Raw genomic sequence first — 21,155 nt, 5'->3', positions numbered from 1 at the left:
TATGTTTAGAGAAAGATGTTTCTAAATTGATCTGCTACTCTCTACAATAAAACTAAATTGATCTCTACTCTCTGTAAGAAAACATCTGTTGATCTAAGATATATTTGATCTCTGCTGAGAAATGAATGGGACTGAACTGCAAATATGTGGAACTTTTCCCCCTCAAACCACTCCTGTCTATATATAGTATAGCAAGTAGAGAAAACATTATCCAAGAAGTAAGGGTTGTTGATGCAAAACAAACCTCTTTAAATCTCTTTGCTTGCTAGTTTAGGGATGCATGATTTTGAAGATCATTTGATAATTCTTAAAATTTAATACTTTGTGTATTTCATATACTAAAAAATTCTCATGTCAAATAAAAGACTAACTGTTTACATTTTTAAGGAATTTCATGTCCTCTGAAGACTAGTGTAATGAGCTAGTGTTTGGGTCTTCAACATCTGAAATGGATTAAGAGATTTCATCAGCTATGGAATGGCTAATATATGAAGAGATTAATTAACCAATGAATTTAATATTGTTGCAGTTGGAGATGGCCTCTTTCTCAACCCTGATAAATCCATAATTCTCACTGTATGATTGGTAAAGTTTTCTTTTAGTTTACCTGCTGTTGGGTTCCAGGTTTTTATCAGTGAAATTCTGCTCCTCACTGCCACCCAGGAAAACCAAGCTTCCATTACGACTCAACTGATATTGAGAAATGAGGCCATTGGGCTTTTCTGGTGGACTCCAATATAATTCCACTGTTGTAGAATTGATGATAATGTGTCGAGGTGTCACCCAAACTCCTGGCAAAAATAACACAATGAAGTTTTATTGCTAAGATAAAGTAAGCACCGTATCAAAAGTCATACCATCACTCCACATGCGATGGTATTTTTATCTGTTGATAAACAAATCTCATGGTGAGCAACAAAAATACATTTTATTTGTTTTGGAGGTAAAGTATATAATTGGGTATAAATATATAAATATTTTTTAATGCTTTAATTATTATTTTTGAATTGCCTTTAGAAAATGAATGCCAGACAACTAGTGGTGGAAACTTTCTCTGTTACTCTGAGTGTAATCAAGACCTAAGAAAATATCCAGGAATTTTCAAATTTGATGCCTACTTACTTGGAATCATAGTCTAGTATTTGCCTGAATTATCAAATTCGATGAACCAGCATACTTTGCCTGTGCCTCTCTGACATTACATGCTGTGCTTCTTTTTTCCTTTCTCTCTGGCTACTTCTTCCAGCCTCATTTACTGGCTTCTCCTCCCTTCCTGGACCTCAAAATGAGGTAGTGCCTCAGAGAACTAGGCTCTCTCCTCTACCCTTCCCTCCCTTCTTCTCCTTTCCTCTCCTCTTCTTTGGCAACAGTGTCTTTGTAGTCGATCTCCCTTTAGTCTCAGTTTTAAACATTATCTCTATGTTGAACACTGCCCGATGCATATCGCTATACTAACACTCTCTCCTGAGCTTCAGACACATGAGTTCCACTCTCTACTTGCCTACCTCCATTTAGATGACTAATAACATATCAAAAACCTAAAACATCTAAAACAGAACTCTTGGTTTTCTGGTCTACAATCTATTTGTCTCCAAATCTTATCCAACTATTCATTTTCTTGTGCAAAACACACAAAAATTATCCCTGAGGCTCTTTTCTCACCCTTAAATATAATCTATCATCGAGTCCTGCAGATTCTACCCTGAATGTGCATAGCCCTTATATTTTTACCTCTCCTGATCCAAACTACATTTCTCCCTCTCATGGACTCCTGTGATAGCCTCTAAACTAGTGTCTATGTTTTAAATCTTGTCGTTCTCTATATCACTGTAATCCTTATAAAAGCACATAAAGTATATATGTAACCTAGTATAATATTCATAAAATATACAGCCCTTTTGAAATTATTCATATAGTATAATTCCAATTCCTTATGATAACCTGTATGGCCCTACATTTTTCTAGCTCTGGACTACCTGGCACCATTCTCTCCATCACTCATGAAGCTCCAGCCACATCAGACTCTTTTCCAGTCTCAGAATGTTTCAAGTTCTTTCTCACCTCTGAGCTTTTGCACTTCCATTCCCTCTGACTGGAACACTTTTGTTCATGACACCATGACAATTGTGCATTTTATTCTCAGATTTCAGTGACCCATGTAAATATCACCTTATCAGGGAGGTCTTATTGACCACTATTCCCTAACTATAACTTTAACCCTATCTAAAGTGATCCCAACCTTGTTCCTCTCTATCATATGCCCTTTTCTATTTTCCTCTCAATGCTCATAACATCATAATCATCCTCTTTCTTTGATATCATCATTATTTTTTTGTTTTTATGACTGTGTAGTCTGTTTCTTTCTCCTGCTTTTAATACAAAGTTAGCTCCATGAGGGCAGGGGTCTACTCTCTATTAGTAGTCCATGTATATTTATGGATAGCACAATGCCTCATAAATATTGAATAATTTTTTTGTAAATATATGTCCTGCAAATTACTATGTTAAGTATTCTATGGAATACAAATGCGACTAAGATATGGCTCATTCTTACAAGGAGTTTATACCCTCTGTATAAAAGATAAAATGTGTACACAAACAACTGTAATTCAAGGTCAAATATTTAAGTAGTCTTATCAATGTAAAAATGTATTGATGGAGAACCTAGCGATGAGAAAGATTTTCATGTTGTCATCTGGTCATGCTCTGAATAGACAATGTAACTCTCTTCTTCAGCTTTTAAAAACTCAATAGGTTCTCAATAATCAATAGTTTTTGGTTGATTGTACCTCCTGTGTAAGTTACTCAGGAAAGGGTAAGATTTCAACACTTTTATAAGAAAAGGACATTCAAATGCTATTTACTTAGCAACATTCTGAAAGAATCAAGATCGATTTAAAAATGGCTCAAACTTACTGATTTTCTAAAGAACAGCTTACTCTTGAGAAGAGAGTAGTTCATTTTGTTCTGAAAGCTCACCCTATGTTAGGTACTTGAACAAATCCACAAATCATAATATACATTTATGTTTGGGTCTCTCTGCCAACAGCTGCTGGATGACTCACCCAGCTAATTAGAGTTCTGATTTAAACGTGATATTAGTTTGTTGATTTAAAAGATAAAGTATAAGGCTGTAGTTCATAATCTGCTTCCTGCAGTCCTGTCTTCCTTACCTTGAAGGATGTATTAAAAATCACCAAGGTGCTAGAAAGGCTACCGCTTAGTTTCTGCTTTGAATCAGTCAATGCAGCCTGTGGAAATGCAGGAGTTAATGAGATAAAATGAAGGCATATTTTGGGGTTGCTTTGTGTTTTAAATAAAAGTTGAGTTTTATATTTAGATAAGCTGGTGAAAGCTCTGTTTATGTTGGCAATAACCCTGTGTCCGTTGGTTTGATTTATAAGATGAAATTGGAATGTGTAAAAAACTAATAAGCGCTGTGTTTTCACTTGCATAATGTTATGGAGACTCTCTTATCTTGGCAGCTGCAAGAAATCTTTGATAGGATAAGACCCGCCTTTGGTGAGAGGTCTTAGTAAGTCTCAGGTGAAGAATCTAACTCCCTCGCTGAGCCTGGGTCTCAGTGACATCAGAAAACCTATACTACATAATTGAAGGGCAGAACTGAGGCTGTTCAAGGGAAGGAAATGGATGGTCATGAGGGAAATCATCTAGAAGTGGGGTGGGGAGCAGGTAAACTAGCTGAGAGGTGTAAGAGAGAAAGGTCAGAAGAACACCTTGGTGGGTCTCTTGACATAATAGCTACTAAATAAGGAACATGTCTACTGGATTTGTTTTAACTTTGTCTTGAGTGTCATGCAGTATTACCCATTTCTTATGTCCCTCCAGATTCCAAGTCAAAAATCCCAACATTTTTTGTGGATTGGCTTTCCCTTGGAAGTTAATCAAAGAAACCAGTTTTGTATTGGCTGATGTCAGAAGTGCATTGACTTCTGGACCATTTATTATTTGTTCATTTGCTGACTCAACATTCTACTCAATTTAGTCATTTTCTATGTTGGGCACTGAATGTGGGGATAAAGATATATAGTCTTTATCCTCCAAGGAACCTATAGTATCATGATGAATAAAAATGGCTAAATAACAATTTATAGTCCAGTTTGACAAGTGCTTTAAGAAAAGGAAGCTTAGTGTGCCATTAGAGCACTTAGCCATGGTACCTAAAACAGGCTAGGAGTGAAATGGGGATGGATGGGAAGGGGATGGGGTCAGAGGAGATTTTCACAATGGGAGACATCTGAGCCAAATTTTGAAAAAAATGGGAGTTAGCTGAGTGAGGATGTAGGGAAGGGTATCTAGGCTGAGGGAAACCCACACAAAGTCCTAGAGATAGGGAAAGCATGGTAGAAGTTCAAGTATATTGGCATGACTGGTACATTAAATTGCATATGGGAAAGACCAAAAGACTCGCCAGACTGGCAGAAGTTAAAACTTGAAGGGTCTAATTTGATTTACTAAGAAGATGTGGATTTCTTTCCTCCTGGAAAGAAATGGGATTTTTATGGAGGTAATTAATGTGAGATACGCCTATTTTGGCAAAACTGGAAAAAGAATTGGGATGGTGATTTGAGAAAGAGGAGAAATGGCTAGAGGCAGGGAGACTAGTTAGGAGGCTCTGGAGAAGTTGTAGGTGTCTGAACGAAGGCAATGACAGAAGGGATGGAAAGGAAGAACAAAATTTTAAAAATCCTTAAGATTTAAAATTAAGAAAACTTTATGAAGAATTGCCTACTATAACCTAAGGAAAAGAGAAGCATTAAGAATGTCGGTTTGGGGGCTTAGATGATTAGATGGTGGTATTTGAGAGAGGGAAAAGGGAAGAAAAGAAAGTTAGTGGGGAGAGCGATTTTAAACATTGAAATACTGAGGTTGAAATATTTGTAAAACACTTAAATATAAACATCTTGTAGACTGATAGATAGACAGGCCTTAAATTTGTGAGTGTAGGCTTTGTGAAAGCTCTAGAATTTGGGAGCTCTCCACCTTCATTAGGAATTCCAGCTAGTACTGGAGAATTCCAAGGGAGAGCATCAACAGATAAAAGAAGGGCAGAGGAAGAGGAATCTGGAATGAAACTGAAAAAGACTGGTCTTCTTTTCCTTTTGCTTTTTCATATTATCAATGCTAGAGGAAAGCATGCCTGCAATTTTGCATGCTTGAACTCTAAAAATGAATGAGAGCTTGCTGGTATGGCAGCAATCCTGAAAAGAGAGCAATAATCCAGTTCAAGCTCTTCCCACTATTTGACTATGGGAACGCCATTTTTCTAGTAGGTTAAAATCGGAGAGAATTAGGTCCAACTTACCAATGGGGTCATAATGTGCTTTGTTTTTTTTTTTTTTTTTTTTTTTAGATTGAAAATGAAAGAAATGAGGCGCTCTCAGGGTAGCTAGGGACAAATGCTTCTTTTAATTCTCTCCATATCCACTTAGACACCCAAATGTTAGACCTTCAAACTATGGCTGATTCACTCAACTAGACCTTTTAAAATTAGTTATATTTGGGTTATTAATTTAAAATGATATAACATGTTTATTTCCACTTTAGCAAAACAACACAACTTAATGTTACTGCTGATTTGTTCCCTCACAACCTCCAAGTTAAGCACTCAGACTACATTTATTTCTCATACAAGTTATTCACAATTGGCACTTACACAGCCGGAAAGTGGATTCTAAATCCATGTTTGTTCTGCAGAGGAAAGCTCATTTAGTCTATTGTTCCTTTGCACAGTTATTTGTGTTAAAGTAAAGGTGCATAAAGTTAAAAACAGAAATCAAGTAAAACTTTTCTCATCTTATACTCCCCAGCACTGTTGAAAGCTATAATGTTTAAGTCATGAAATCTGAGCTCTTTCAAGAAATCTTTTTTTTTGGACAAAGTGAGAATAGAGATGCATATTTCCTAAGAATTTAAATATACGGATTGGATGAGTAAACTGGAGAGACCCTGCTCTTTCATCTGGCTGAGTTTCAGCCAAAACTGGTTGATAGATCCTTTAGAAATGATCCATTATCATCAAAGTATCCATTTGACAGTTTACCTTTCCAAAAAATCCACTGCTGGTTTCTTCCTTTCAAAGGAACACTAAGCTTTTTGACATGAAACATTCTTTATATAGAAAACATCATTAGTGAATTCCTGGTGAGGAGCCATATGCCCCATATGTGGAATTTTCCATTTTATTCCCCATTTACTGGTAGGAAGTTCAGGTCTAATATTCTGAGGTACAACAACCCCTTCATTAGAAGAGTAATGGAAAATTAGTTCAGGACTGTCTGATGATCATTAACGTTATATTTCTGTTCAGAAACTTAGTTATGCCTCTGTTTCCCCACATGGAAAACAGGCAGATAGTAGAGATTAACAAAATAATTAGTTGATCACTAGCCCAAGCTTCTGCACACATTTTTCTCCCACAAGTAAATGATACTACCCATCCCAGTTCCTAACGCACAGACCGTTGTTATTATTTGGGTGTGTATGCTGCCAGAATCTTTCCTATGCATTTATTTATTTATCTATAGAAATGAATATCATTTTCTATGTGTTGTTTTATACATAAAGATACCACACATGAATGTAGTTCTATAACTTCTACTTTATATGTATAGATCATCTCATTCCTTTAAACTGATGCATGGAATTCCATAATGTGAATATACCTGAATTTAGTTAGCAATTCCCCCACTCAAAGACATTTCAATTGCTTCCAGTATTTTGCCATTAAACAAACGACAGAAAAGGCTTCAATAAACATCCTGGTGCATGCCTCCTTGTGCAGTTGTGGAAGTGTCATTTTCTGGCATAGATAATGAAATTGAAACTGCTGTGTCATGGGGAAACATTTTATGTTTAATAGACATCACCAATTTGATCTCCAAGGTGATGGTCCCACTTTACATTCCCTCAAGCTGTGTATTTCTCCTCCTACCATTCATTTGTCAAAATCCTTGTTCCTTGTGGTCCATCTCAGAAGGCATCTGCTCCCTAAAATCTTTCTTGATGCCCGTGATGGGTTATAATTTCTCCCTTCATAGATTAACCTGAGCATTCTGTTCATTTATTCTTTCTTAACATCACCTTTAAGATTCTCTCTCTTCATACAGATTTGGGCGCTTGTCCTATCACTTCTATTTGACTGTAAGTTCTTGAGGGCAGTGAATATTTTAATCAGCTTCAATAGGGAGCATGGTGTTTGTTATATTTTAGCTGCTCTGGGAATACTTAATACTTGATTTTTGGAGGAATTTCATATCCAAGTAGATAATAGTGTTTTTCCATGTAAAACCATATCTAAAAGGTTTAAGGAATTGAAGGCAAACTGCCTTGGGAAGCTTACAGTTTAAACTTGAAAAATAGGCACCTACAATATTATTTAATTTTGTACTTATAGACTTTATTCCTTCTTCTTTGTTTGTTATGAAAGAGTTTATAGAGTTCACATCAAAATACCATATGAAAACTTCTTCTCCCCAGTCATGGGTATTTTTTAATTACCTTGAGGGGCTGCCTGCAGAGTCTGACCTAGAAAAGGCTCACTTGAAGTGCATCCAGCAGATGTACAAGCTCTAAGTGTGAAGCTGTAGTTGGTGTATGGCTGGAGACCTAGAAAGAGCAAAAAGAAATCAAGTACCTCTTGAGAGGATTATTTATTATCAGGTAAGCATGAGCAGTCACATGCAGAGCTGTAGATATGATATCCAAAAATTTTAAGAGCAGAAAACACTCTAAGGGAGAGAGGAACTTCATAAGCAGCTCAGTATTAATAGAAATTTCATTTCTCACTGGTAAAATAATAAATTCTCAGCCTTCGAAGAGATCTGAAAATTCATGTCATCCATCCATCCATCTTACCCTTGATTCCCCTGTACAAGGTGTCATTGAAGAGGCTCCCCTGGCTAGGGGATCGAAGTAGTCCATCTCCCAAACAGCCCACTCTATTTTTAGAGAGCTCTAGAGTTCTCTATTTGGTTTGAAAGTACTTCCTTATATTGTGGTGAACTCTTTCTATCACTTCCACCCCCTAGGGACTTATAGAACAAATCTAATTTCTTTTCCACATGACAGTTCTTCAAATATTTGTAGACAGTTATCAAATCCCCCCTGACTTTTCTCTTCTCTAGGCTAACCACCCCAGTTTCTTCAACTGCTTCTTATATAAACAGGGGCAGAAAAAAAGTAAAAAGAAGGTTAGAGTCAACATTTTTTAGCTCCAAGCCATATTCAGCTCATATTAACACCAACTAACCCTTTTTTTTTAAACTTTGCATTTCTTCACCATATGTTCCCATACTGTACCATCTTACACTTACTTCTGTAGTTTTTTGGGGGGTATGTTGCTTTTGTCTTTACATGTAGATTAAATATACTTTGATGAAGGAATAGTGCTTATTACTTCTTTTGTATTCAGATGTATGATGTATGATGTAGCACAATAATTGCTCAATAAATTCTCAGGGGAAAAAAGAATGGCAATCCATTTACAATAGACGTTACGTATTGTCAGACTTCACTGCTCTGTGGCCAGTGACCCTGGACAAGTTACTTAGTTTCACTTTGCTCTCATCTACTGATCTGTAAAATGGGGAACCATTGCATCTAGCTTCTAAGGCTGTTAAGCAGATGGGATGGGTTACTTAGAGAAGTACTTTATTTTAGCAGAAGCAACCTTAAGACTCAGCAGCATTCAACAAGGATACATAGAGACTAACATTTCTTGCCTTGATTCTTGGGAAAACTCAAACAATGCTTTACAAATATTTTCTTAAAAAAAGAATAGGACTTAATCTCTAATGTCAAATATTGGGCTAAGTTATAACATGGATCCAATAATTACTATACTTATTTTTTCATGAATTTAGAACTACATTTTCACATATTTTGTTCTTTTGGTGAGGTGACTCTTCCTCCAGAGACATTTATAAAGTCACTCTGTCACTTTATGCAGATCTGCTCAAATGCTACATTTTAAAAGATTTTGACCACTCTATCTACACACCATAACCAGCACTTTTTATCCTCTCAAATTACTTTCTTCTTTTATAGCCTTCAACATTATCTGATGTTTGATTATATGTCTGTTTATCTATTGTTTGTCTCCACCTCCATGATGTAAGCTCAAAAAGAGCAAGGACTTTGTTTTGGCAACAACTGTATCCTTTGAATGGTGACAGGCACAAAGTAGGTGCTTGTTAAGTGAATGAAAAAATTAATTGATTAATTAATTAAAAAACTAATTAATTAATTAAAAATTAATTAACTTTTTAGAATTGAAGCAGTAGTCTGGGTTCTCTGCTAAAGCCATAATGTTCTGTAGCTGGAGCAGCTCCAGGATTCAGCTTCAAAGCCCTTTGTGTTTCCTTATCAATTTAATGACAAGGTGTGGATACTTATTTGATTATAATCTTCCATTAGGTTGCTATGGAGGATTTACATAATTTTGATATTTACCTGATTTACAGATGAAGAATATGATGAAAGATCTAAGCCATATCCAAGCCTTGTGTGTTTGATAAAAGCTTATGGGAAAAGGCTAAAGATTATAGAATATAGCGCTCAAGAGAAAATGGAAGGAAATATTCAAGAATGAAGGTCAGAGACTGCAGTGGCTGGTTTAGTCTGACGACGTCCCTTTCTTTATTTCCATTAGTGAAAAAGGGGTCTTGACCCTTGTGACACCGTTTTATCTGAATAACTTACTTTCTCACTTAGAATGTAAGCCCTTTGAGAGTAAGGATGGTATCTCTGAGCGTTTCTTATTTAAATCATTTTTTCCCAATAGTGCCTATTTGATGTATTCAATGTTTGTTAAATATTGTTTAAGGAAGACCAAGGCATAAAAGTACCCAATAAGGATGGCAGGGCTATGATGCGATGATGTCCATGTAGCCATCACAAGTGTGATTTGACCAAACAGGGCCTTCCTCATAATTCCATGGGGACTCCTGCCTACAGTATCTATTTCACTGAGTAGGAGATTCTTCTTTAGTTGCAGAATATTACTAAAATAATATAAAAAGTTAATATAATTTATGAACAATAAATCTTTTCCAAATCTTTTTCCTGAACGTCAGACTTAAGTATGGCTAGTAAAAGTGAAGCGATACCTGATTTTTTTCTCCAGCATATTCTAACCAAAAAAAAAAAAAAAAAAAGCCTCAATTCTGTTTCTCACTTTGTGTTCTTGTTGGTCTGGTTTCAGACTTTGGAAGGACATTTTAGGATGGGTCTTAGGAAAGGAAGAGAAAATGTCATTGCAGAGGTGTACTAAGGTTGATTAGAAGATTGAGGGTATTTGCAGTGAGGACAGTAGCTAAAAAGAAAATTTACTGTACATAAAAGTAGAGGGACTTCCCTGGTGGTCTGGTGGGTAAGACTCTGTGCTCCCAACGTAGGGGGCCCGGGTTTGATTCCTGGTCGAGGAACTAGATCCCATATGCATGCTGCAACTAAGAAACCCACATGCCACAACTAAAGATCCCACATGCCACAACTGAAGATCCTGCATGCCGCAACGTAGATCCCATGTGCCGCAACTAAGACCTGGCACAGCCAAAATAAATAAATAAATAAATAATAATAAATGAATAAATAAATAAATACTTTTCTTAAAAAGTAGAAATTGTCTTTTCTTTACAGAATTTTTCAGAGGGGGTTGAGTGCCATCCATTTTATAAACAGCTCAGAACACTAGAAGACAGATGTTTGGAAATGGTACAACAGTGGAGCAACTAGCCCTTGAGGGATTTTTGGTAGACCAAGGAAGGTGTACCAAGGAGTTTGTTACAGGTGTTTAAATTGGTGGTGTGGGTTGGTCTAGCAGAGGATGGGGCCATAGTTAGTGGAGGAATATGTATCTCTTGGAGCTATTGGAGTACTAGAATTAAGGGTGGTGGGTAGGATGTAGAACTGAGTGTTGAGTAGAAAGCCTTGGTCAAGAAGTCAGAAGATTATCATACTAAGTGAAGTGAGTCAGACAGAGAAAGACAAGTATCATATGATATCACTTATATGTGGAATCTAAAAAAAGGGTACAACTGAACTTATTTACAAGACAGAAATAGACTCACAGACATAGACAACAAATTTATGGTTACCAAAGTGGAAAAGGGTGGAAGAGGGATAAATTAGGAGTTTGAGATGAATAGATACACACTACTATACATAAAATAGATAAACAACAAGGTCCTACTGTATAGCATAGGGAACTATATTCAATATGATCACAGAGATAAGAAAGGGTGAGGTCAGGATACAAATCTGGGCAGTTGGGCTGAGAAATGTGACCCAGAACAGTTGGGTCAGTCTTCTGAGGCTTATAAGGAAAATGACATAGGTAGCTCAAAGCCCAGTGACACTTCCAGTAATATAAAAAATTCATATGGGACTAGGTATTTAAATATTTTCATTTGGAATATGACCACAATTCATGTACTGAGGGACTACAGCATAGCTGTTAGGAGAACAGAGTCTGAGGTTAGACTCTTGGGTCTAATCCTTACCTATCTATTAATTACTACCATGGGCCAGTTTGCTGACCTCTAGGTGCCTCAGTTTCCATATCTCTAAACTGCAGGCATGGGAGTATAGACTACTAAATTGGACTACAGGTTAACTTGAGGGAAGGCAACAGATGAATCCATTATTTTCTATATTCTCTTTCTTAGGTGTTGTGTTTTTCCTATTGTTAGAGGGTTGGATTACTAGTAGGCTTGGTTCAAATAGTCGGTAAGGAAAGCATGGACTGCCAGGAAGCATAGATGACTTACATGAACTGGATGACCTTTCATATATATATGACTCTGTAAAACTCAATAAAATCAACACATTTCAACTGGAATTTGCTGTCATTTTAAGGAAGCCCCTATTGGTAGTCCTTAAAATGAGATACATATAACATATGAGCCACAGGCAATGGAAAGGCCACAACAATTGAAAACTACTCATGAATTGATCAGGATGAGAAGAGGGAAATAAAGAGATGTCTCCAAGGAACTGTTTTGACTGTAACTTAATCCTAAAGTCAAAGAGTAGAAAGAGAAAAGAAAACATCATTCAACTGCTCAGCATTGAACTAAAAGAGTAAGAATAGCGGGGGTAGAACCGAGAAAGACAAATGCATGGAGAAAAGCCAAGTATTTAACATTTCAGTGGAGTGGAGATTAATTACTGTGGCTGCAAATTACCTGAACTTCCCTAAAGGGAATCGTGTTCTCTTATAAAGGAAAGAGGCATACTATATAACCAAACTCGTTACAATTACGCTTTCAAGTAACATTCCTTTCAAGACTAAATATGTGTTAAAAGGGGACCTCAAAAAGTCTGCCTATGGATCATAAAAAGATGATCTGGAAAACAAAACCCATACCTATGTAAGTTACATTGGATGTACTCTATAAAGAACAGCTTGTTTCTAATTTTTAATCTCCAGCTAGTCAGGAAAAGGCTTTCTTGTCCATTACAATTTCAGGTAGCTAGTGCTACGTAAAGCATTCATCCAGTTATTCTAAGTATCATCTGTTATTTTCTGAAGGATTATCAAATAGTCCCAACGAATATGTAATTTCACAAGTTCCTCAGTCAACCTGGTTAATAATTAGGTCAAGTGCTGAGAGACCTGAGTTACTTCAAAAAGGTTTTGTTAGGTGGTTACCAAGTATTGTCCACCCTGTGGGCAGGTTACCTGTCCTGGCATCAGTTCACCCAAACTGGATGTTGGCCCCGGCCCACCTGAACCACACCTCTAGTCTTGCTGCTGAAAAGAGCTCCCTTTTGCTCCCACCTGCCTAGGATCTCACTAAGTGATTTCCCCCCAGGATCTCACTCCCCCTCACAGTGATCTCTGCTCATGGAGATTCCCAGGACTTTCCAGCACCTACCGGAAACCTTGTCTGTGATGATAGAACTACATCAGGGTTCGATTTTAGATTAATCTCATTCCATGTGAAAATCTGGATGTTCAAAACTGGTACACCAAGACATCATGGAATCACTTTAGAGACATCTAAGGCGATTTAAATTATGATTTGTGTTACAAAATTTGATTGTAAAATATTTCAGGAGCTCACATGCTATAGTCCCCTTTTCTTGATAGTATCATCCAGCACGACCTCAGCAGTTCCCCATCCTGCTTAGTCAAGCCAATTGCTTGACTCTTTGAGAGGAGCCATCAGCACTGTCCATTTTTGTATCAAGGCTTTGACATAGGAGTTCAGTTGATGTCTCATATGAATCAGACGTCAAAACATCAAAACTAAGAGGCTCTTGCATTTGCAAATGCCAGTGAAACAACTTCACGGCTTTCAGTTCTGACTACTTGCTACAAGCTTATTTGCATTCTTAATTCTGTATTTGGTGTGAAATTCTAGACCAAAGATTTGGTTCCTCTCCCCAATATAATAGTGATCACATTCATCCCAAGAAGTACTTCCTGAACGAGTTACTTCTTTGGCAGACTCTCTTTCCAAATATATTAACATTAAGACTATTATTAAGATAATCCAAGGAAAGACCCTTGCTTTTGATTTTTGTAACACTATTTTGATAAATACTTTTCTTCCCTGGAGTTTGGTGTCGTACTAGACTGAAGCCTCTTTTACCCTACATTTTCAAGCAGAATTTTCTTCTCTAGAAACAGAATGTGGCATCAGGTGGCAGCAAAGTCTGATGCTCAAATGATCCACAACAAGGACATACATCTCAGAGGAAGGGAGTTGGCTAGAACTGTCATGACTAAACAGAAGTAGTGATTGCCCAGGCAAAGTACCTTGAAATATCTGGGATTCCAGGGGAATTTTTTTTCCCTTTAAATATTGGTGTCTAGGCAGCTGTTGCTTGTTATTCTTTGGCTATAATATTATATATGTAAGAATGGTAAAAGAAAGGAAGAAATAGTGGTTGATGTTGTGCTATTATTTTTGCAAGTATTTAGGCTCAAGGTTTTCCTCGGAAATGAATTCTCCCATCTACTTTCACAGGTCTGATGCTTGGCGGTCAGTGGTCAGGCGGTAGTAGGGGAAAGGCAGCCTAGAGCATCACACATGACAACAGAGGCTCCCAAAGCTGTTCTGAGGACACGAGGGTCATCCCAGTTTTCATCCTATCTGTTTCAGTTAAAGATACACACTACTATATATAAAATAAATAATCAACAAGGACCTACTGTAGAGCACAGGGAACTCTACTCAGTATTCTGTAATAACCTACAAGGGAAAAGAATCTGAAAAAGAATGCATATATGTACATGTATAACTGAATCACTTTGCTGTACACCTGAAACTAACACAGCATTGTAAATCAACTATACTTTAATATAAAATAAAATTTAAATTAAAAAAAGAATTATACTGCCAATAAATCCAGATTGCTAGAGACCAGGGCTGGCTTCATGGGCACACAAGTTATGCTCTAAGCTGAGTCACCCCAGCTCCCATGCTTAGAAGAGTCCTGTGCTTGAATCAATTCTCATCGTCTTGAAATTCTTAATAATTTTTGAACAAGGGGCCCCATGCTTTCATTTTGCACTGGTTCCCACAAATTGTCACCCATCCTGGCTGAGATTTAGCTGTGTTTGACAATGTGATTTTTATATCCAACCAACATGGAATCTAGTCACTCAGATACTAGTTTACTATTCAACATTTATTCATTCAACAAAGATTTTCAAAAACTTAATATATGTTAGGTTCTGTGATAGATCACAGTATAGGTGACACAGTGGCAAACAGGAAGCTGTTGCCTCTGTCCTTAAAGAGCTTTAACTCCTGGTTGAGGAACAGAGACAAAGAGAAAGGATATTCATAAAGTATCATAAATACCATGAGAGCCAAGTGTAGCATACGATGGGAGCATATGGTAGAGTTATTTAAATGTAAAATCCTCATGTAAAAATGTCCACATTTTGGGATATTGATGGTCAAATTATGTCCTCTTTTTTTTCAAAAGTGGTAGGTAGTATATCTGTTTCAGTGCAATAATAGTACATTTTCTGCTACAACTAGCCTTGTTAGGATTTATGCTGTTTTATCACAGGAGGTGTTCATGAGCTTCTTAACAGGATGGGAAAGGAAGGCAAATTATTCTCTCCTTGCTGACTTAAGGCTGGTGACTCTTCCCCTTTAAGTGCAATGAAACGATAAGCAACTTTTAATGAATTATTTGGAAAACATTTCCCCCAGAGTTAAGAGATACATAAGCTCTTATCATGTCTGCTGCTAAAGACGACATGATTAATTCATTTTGTTCTCGGTGGCCCCAATTATTTCATTAATCCTTTCCTCCTCTCCTCCACCCCGATGGCTACATTAGGAGGCCCAGGTTTCATACGTGGCAACCCAAGTAAAACAATGCCGTCACTGACATCCCGATTGCTCTGTGCAGGACCGTGGGCATGTTTAGTAATAAATGATATGAAAAGGTCTTTTATTGACAAGCTGCCACGCGCTGTTTGCATTAGCGAATATGAGAAGATGATGGCTGCTCCCCCTTGGTCCCCATGGCATTGGGCTCGGTGAGATAGCAGAAAACGCTTCAGTTTACTTAGAGCATTGATAACACCTCTAAATAATTAACTGAGGACTTCCTGTCTTCAATTACTTAATGCTTTTTTTTTTTTTTTTTAAACATCTTGAGAGGATTATAAGCAATTTATGGATTTCACATGATGAGTGCATTTGCCGCTATTCCCACAAAGCATTTACGGGATCATGTTTCTAAAGCTTTGAGGTAATTAAAAATAAGCATGGAGACAATGCGGCTGATGCTAGGTGCCCACTCTCCCTTCTGTCACTTCTAAGGACCTAGATTCTCAGGCTCCTGGATGACTAGAGCTACGGCTTCATCAGGGTTCGACTGTAACTTAGGGAATGCCAAGGTTTTGGAAATGATGAGAAAAGCAAAACCTTTATCTCCAGGGGGTTCAGGCAGCTCTTGGATCAAATGTTTGAGATGGAATGTGAAATAAATTTGATTATTTTAGTTCATTCCATGAACTCAATAAAATAGTCATTCTCATCATAAAATACTTCCCTACTGAATTTGATCAGTCAGCTAACCATGGAACTGAATTTTCCCTGGCAGATAAAATGTGTGAACACTACATAGATCTTGGGTTTTAGATCCTCTAATGCCAGGCACCATTCCTGTCCCATAGGAACTGCGTATTAGGATACTGTACTTGGTAAGGTTTTGTTGAATGAAGGTTTATTTCCTCATTTAACAAAGAAATCGCTCTTTAGGGCTATAGTGCTCAAGTGAAGTATTCTCTAAATCTGTTTAAAATGAATTCTAACAGATTATTTTTTCACTTTATAATCTTACAAAAAATAAAATTAGGTAGAAAAACTTTAAAATGTTTATCCTAATAAAAGAGGAATGCTGCCATTAAGTTATGCATATAAAATCCTCTGACATGAAAATATCCATTAAAAATGATAATAAAAGGAAGAGCTGGTAGAGTGAAGGTATTTAAAGAAAAAGCTTTGCAATTATTTTATAATTAAGGAGGCTATCAATCCTGTTGGTTTGAACCTCACAATTGAATTTGGTCCGTCGGCACGTAAATTCTGGTTTTCTAAAAAATGCAAACCAGTACAGCTGGCGAGAGTTCAAAGCCCATGCTGGTTGAGTAGACGGATTCCGTAAGAAGAGAATTCTTTATCCTTGTATCCCAGTTTATTGTGAAACCTTTACTGCTACAAAGTCTTAATGGGCCTTAACTTGGCTTTCAAAACCCTGTAATTAACATTCCATGGCCATCCTCAGTCATTCTTTTGATTTCTCCTACTCCATTCTGTACGGAGTTCTGTTGGTGTATCATTACACAAGCTATTCCTTAACTTGTCAGTAGTACTGGGAGCTTCTTAAGATCAGCAATCTTATTTTGGAGCACTGAATATACTATCTAGAACACAGCAAGCAGGCTACATGTATTTTTTTTTTTTTTTTTTGTAATGAAATGGTACTCTGATTTCCTTATAGATGGAGGCAGTGAATGCCTTGGGGACCCCGAGTAGGCCAGTTTTCACCTTCATCTTTCAAATGTGGATATTAAAAACGTCCCTCACTTATAGGCATGTGATGAGAATCACAGGAGTCAAAATGCAAATGGTTTGTTAAAATTATAAAGCACCGTATACATGTAAGTTTTTTTTTGTGGAAAATAACATCATTTCAATTGCTTGTGATGATTTTCATTTTTAGTGAACCAGGATCTAAGGAACAAATCTGATCATCTAAATGAATGGATGAGGGCTTTCCCCATCCCCATTATCCTTGGCTTAGCTCAGGATCTTCACATCAGGATCACAATGTGCTAGTCCGCAAATATTCATTAAGCACCTTCTGTAGGCTTATGACACTTTTGGAAAACAGTGGACATCTATCCACGAGTGCTTGCTTGTGTGTCAGGGAACTGTGGAATTTATTTTTCCACCTGTGTAGCAAGGCCTGTGCCTCCTCTAAGGAAAAATCAGGCATGCTTTTCCAGGCCTTTCTGCACTTCTATGTGAGTTTCGTTATCTCTGGTATCACTGCCCCCTGCAAAGTACAGGGTCTAATGGAAGGAAGGCATTCACTCAGGAGGCCTTGGAGAGAGGCTACTGGCAATTGGGAAAAAGTAAAAGTTTGTAAACTCTTCTCTGTGTTCTCATAATCTAAACTTACACAACTGTTTGGAATGATTCAGTAGATCTAAATAATGAGCTAAGTTACTAAATCTCTTGAAAGATTCTTTTCTGTCAAATGAGGGTAATAATTCTCTCTGCCCCATAGGTTTGTGATGAGGATCAAATTAGATCATAAATGTCAGGGGCTTAGGACAGTATTTGACACATATTAAATTCACTTATTCCTCATTTATTTAGCACTTACTGACATGTCATGGATTGCTCTAGGTGCTAAAGATACAGTACTGAACAAGGTAGAGACGGTCTCTGTGATCCTGGAGCTTACGTTCCAGTGGAGGGGGACATAAAGAGACAAATAAAAAGCAAACACTGTCAGGCAGTGAAAGGTCTGTGGTGAACATAAAACAAGGTGATGTGATGGTGTATCAGGAAAGCTGATCTAGACTTGGTGAGTCAGAAGATGTTTCCCTTCAGAAGAGACATTCAGACTAAAACATGTTAATTATTATTATAATCATCGCTAGTAATTATCTGACACTATACTATTATACTGTACTATTATTATATTATTAAAGCTAATTATAATACATAATGTTATAATAAGCAACAAAAATAATACAATTACTATTAATTAATGTTACTAATAATAACAACAAATTGTCACAACCAGTCAACTATCAACTATTCTGTGTATTAATTACCCACGCAGTAGACAACTGTTAGCCTCTGGCTGATTTCTCTCCTGCCTTCCAGTACATTCTTGGCTATCCTAGCACCATTATCTATGAGTATATCCTTGGGGAATGAAAATGCATCTTACTGTTTGTCTGAAAAAGAAAAAAAAGAACTTAATACTGATGCAAAAACCCTACACATAATGCATATCAAAGCCAACTATAAATTATTTCTGAAGTTATCTGCTGTTGTGGCTTACTGCTGCCAGTGTGGGCTCTTCTATTAGCATGGATAAGTGGGACCTGACCATATCTCAAGAGAACACGTCCTTCTGAAGTGACCTCATATATCAAACGCACACCCCTGGGAGGCTTTGCCCCCCTAACCACAATGACAGACTCTTCCGGTACGTTTTCCTCTTTTTTTTTTTTTTTTTTTTTCACCTGTGACCGTATGCTGCCGCCTGTCAGCGGTGTCAGTGTAGATGAGACCTTTCCCAACCTGCCTGAGCTGGTATTCTTTAATGACGCCGTTTGGCTTAGGAGGGACATCCCAGCTCACATGCAGAGTCTCCGCACTGGGGGCCGCGACTCTCGGCGGAGGGATGCTTTGTGGAACTCCTTGGGTTGTAGCTGCAACGACCTGAAAACACAGGAATTAAACAGCAATTTCTTGGAATAGTACACTAGGTATTCTGATCAATGAGAATGTCACTTTTGCTTTAAAATGTTGTTGTCTGGCCTGGCATATCATTAGCAGGGCTTGGAGAAGCAGTCCCTCTTTTTTTAAATTCTTTCTCTCGCATCCTATTCAAACAATGAAATCTGACCTTGAATATATCCTATAAGTCTTCGACTACCATTTATCACCACGGGTTCAACAACAATTTTGATGGCAGACTGCAGCTCTCCGTTTAAACAAGTAAAAGCTGGCTGGCAGACTGTCTTACTAGAGAACTCTTGATAACTCTCTTCCATATGGCCCATCGGTGTCTTTGCATTTTAACAGCCTGATTTTGTACATTTTAAGCACCAGTAAATTTGGAGCAAAACCCACATCTGAACTTGCTTGCAGATAATACACTTTGAACAGTATAAATGGGCAGCCTTTTCTGTACTCTTCCTATGATACCCAGGATGACTTTATAGTGTCTGTACCAATGTTCTAGAAAGAGAACCAAGTGAGAAGAAAAAAAGAATCAACCAGTGATTTACTCAATATTGTCAAAATATATTTTTGGGCGAAAATTGGCTGCCTTTGTTTTCTCACAGAATGAAGTCTGATTTCACTTTTTCACCAATTGTTTTGGCATCTGGTAGGCAGGAGCTCCGCTATGCAAAAAGCACGGAATGGCTCTAGGACCGTTTGGACCCTAACTTTTGATTGGGCCAATCAGCTGCCTTCTGTCTAGTTGGTGGGGCACTCAGAGATGCTTCTGGGGTCTGCTGAATAAAAAGCAGCTCACATGAGCTGTGGCTGATGCGTGCGACTGAACGTGTTACTTGGATGCTTCTTGCACAGTGTGTGAAGATGCTGCGCTTCTCAAGTTTAAACCATATGAAAACTGGGTCTCCTCTGACTAGCTTGGCATCTGTGAAATGGCTCTTTCCTTATTTTACTCCTAACTTGTTTGATTGTTTCCTCCATTTTTCACTTAGTAGCATCCCCAAGGGGGCTGGTCATCTGTGGTCTTCGGTTTTTGTCTCTCTCTATTTTCCTTACATGACCACACTCAAACTCCTTGCTTCAACTTCCCTCATAGATCTTTCCAGAAAATTTCAGTCACTTCTTAATCCACCTTCTGACTAGACATTTTCTCTTAAAGTGCCAAATAATATTTTCTTCCACCATTCTGCTATCTGCTCCTCCTCTTGAATATATTTTTTCAAAGCTTTAAAAATGTTAATCTTGGGACTTCCCTGGTGGCGCAGTGGTTGAGAATCTGCCTGCTAATGCAGGGGACACGGGTTCGAACCCTGGTCTGGGAGGATCCCACATGCCGCGGAGCAGCTGGGCCCGTGAGCCACAACTACTGAGCCTGCGCGTCTGGAGCCTGTGCTCCGCAACAAGAGAGGCCGCGATAGTGAGAGGCCAGCGCACTGCGATGAAGAGTGGCCCCCGCTTGCCGCAACTAGAGAAAGCCCTCGCACAGAAACGAAGACCCAACACGGCCAAAAATAAATAAAAATAAATAAATAAATTAATTAAAAAAAATGTTAATCTTATTCTTTACTTTTAACTTTTCCTTTTTTTTTTTTAAATTGAAGTATAGTTGATCTGCAATCTTGTGTTAGTGTCAGGCGTACAGCAATATGATTCAGTTATACATACATATATATATATCTATTATTTTCCAGATTCTTTTACCTTATAGATTATTATAAGATATTGAGCACAGTTCCCTGTGCTATAGAGTAGGTCCTTGTTGTTTATCTATTTTACTATATAGTAGTGTGTATATGTTAATCCCAAACTCCTATTCTATCCCTCCTCCCCACTTTCCCCTTTGGTAACCATAAATTTGTTTTCTATGTCTGTGAGCCTATTTCTGTTTTGTAAATAAGTTCCTTTGTATCCTTTTTTTTTTTTTTTAGATTCCACATATAAGTGAGATCATATGATATTTGTCTTTCTCTGTCTGGCTTATTTCACTTAGTATGATAATCTCTAGGTCCATCTGTGTTGCTGCAAATGGCATTATTTAATTCTTTTTTATGGCTGAGTAATATTCCTATATATATATATATATATATATATATATATATATATTCCTCTTTTGTTTTTTGATTTGCTTGCAGAATGGCACCATGACCAACAAATTGGTCAAGCCAG

General features: G+C 37.5%; 1 protein-coding gene across 1 annotated transcript in view; it reads right to left on the bottom strand.

Annotated features, from left to right (window-relative positions):
• The window catches only part of USH2A (usherin), a 795,295-nt gene that overhangs the window by 155,601 nt on the left and 618,539 nt on the right, over window positions 1-21,155 (bottom strand). The window contains exons 54-56 of the mRNA XM_068538548.1: window positions 18,767-18,965; window positions 7,522-7,629; window positions 608-791 (exon numbers count right to left, since the gene is read on the bottom strand). Coding sequence (XP_068394649.1) covers window positions 608-791; window positions 7,522-7,629; window positions 18,767-18,965 — 491 coding nt within the window. The remainder of the gene's footprint in view (window positions 1-607; window positions 792-7,521; window positions 7,630-18,766; window positions 18,966-21,155) is intronic.

Source organism: Eschrichtius robustus, chromosome 3 (assembly GCF_028021215.1).
Source record: "Eschrichtius robustus isolate mEscRob2 chromosome 3, mEscRob2.pri, whole genome shotgun sequence".
NCBI lineage: Eukaryota > Metazoa > Chordata > Mammalia > Artiodactyla > Eschrichtiidae > Eschrichtius > Eschrichtius robustus.
This window is presented reverse-complemented; position numbering and strand designations above follow the sequence as displayed.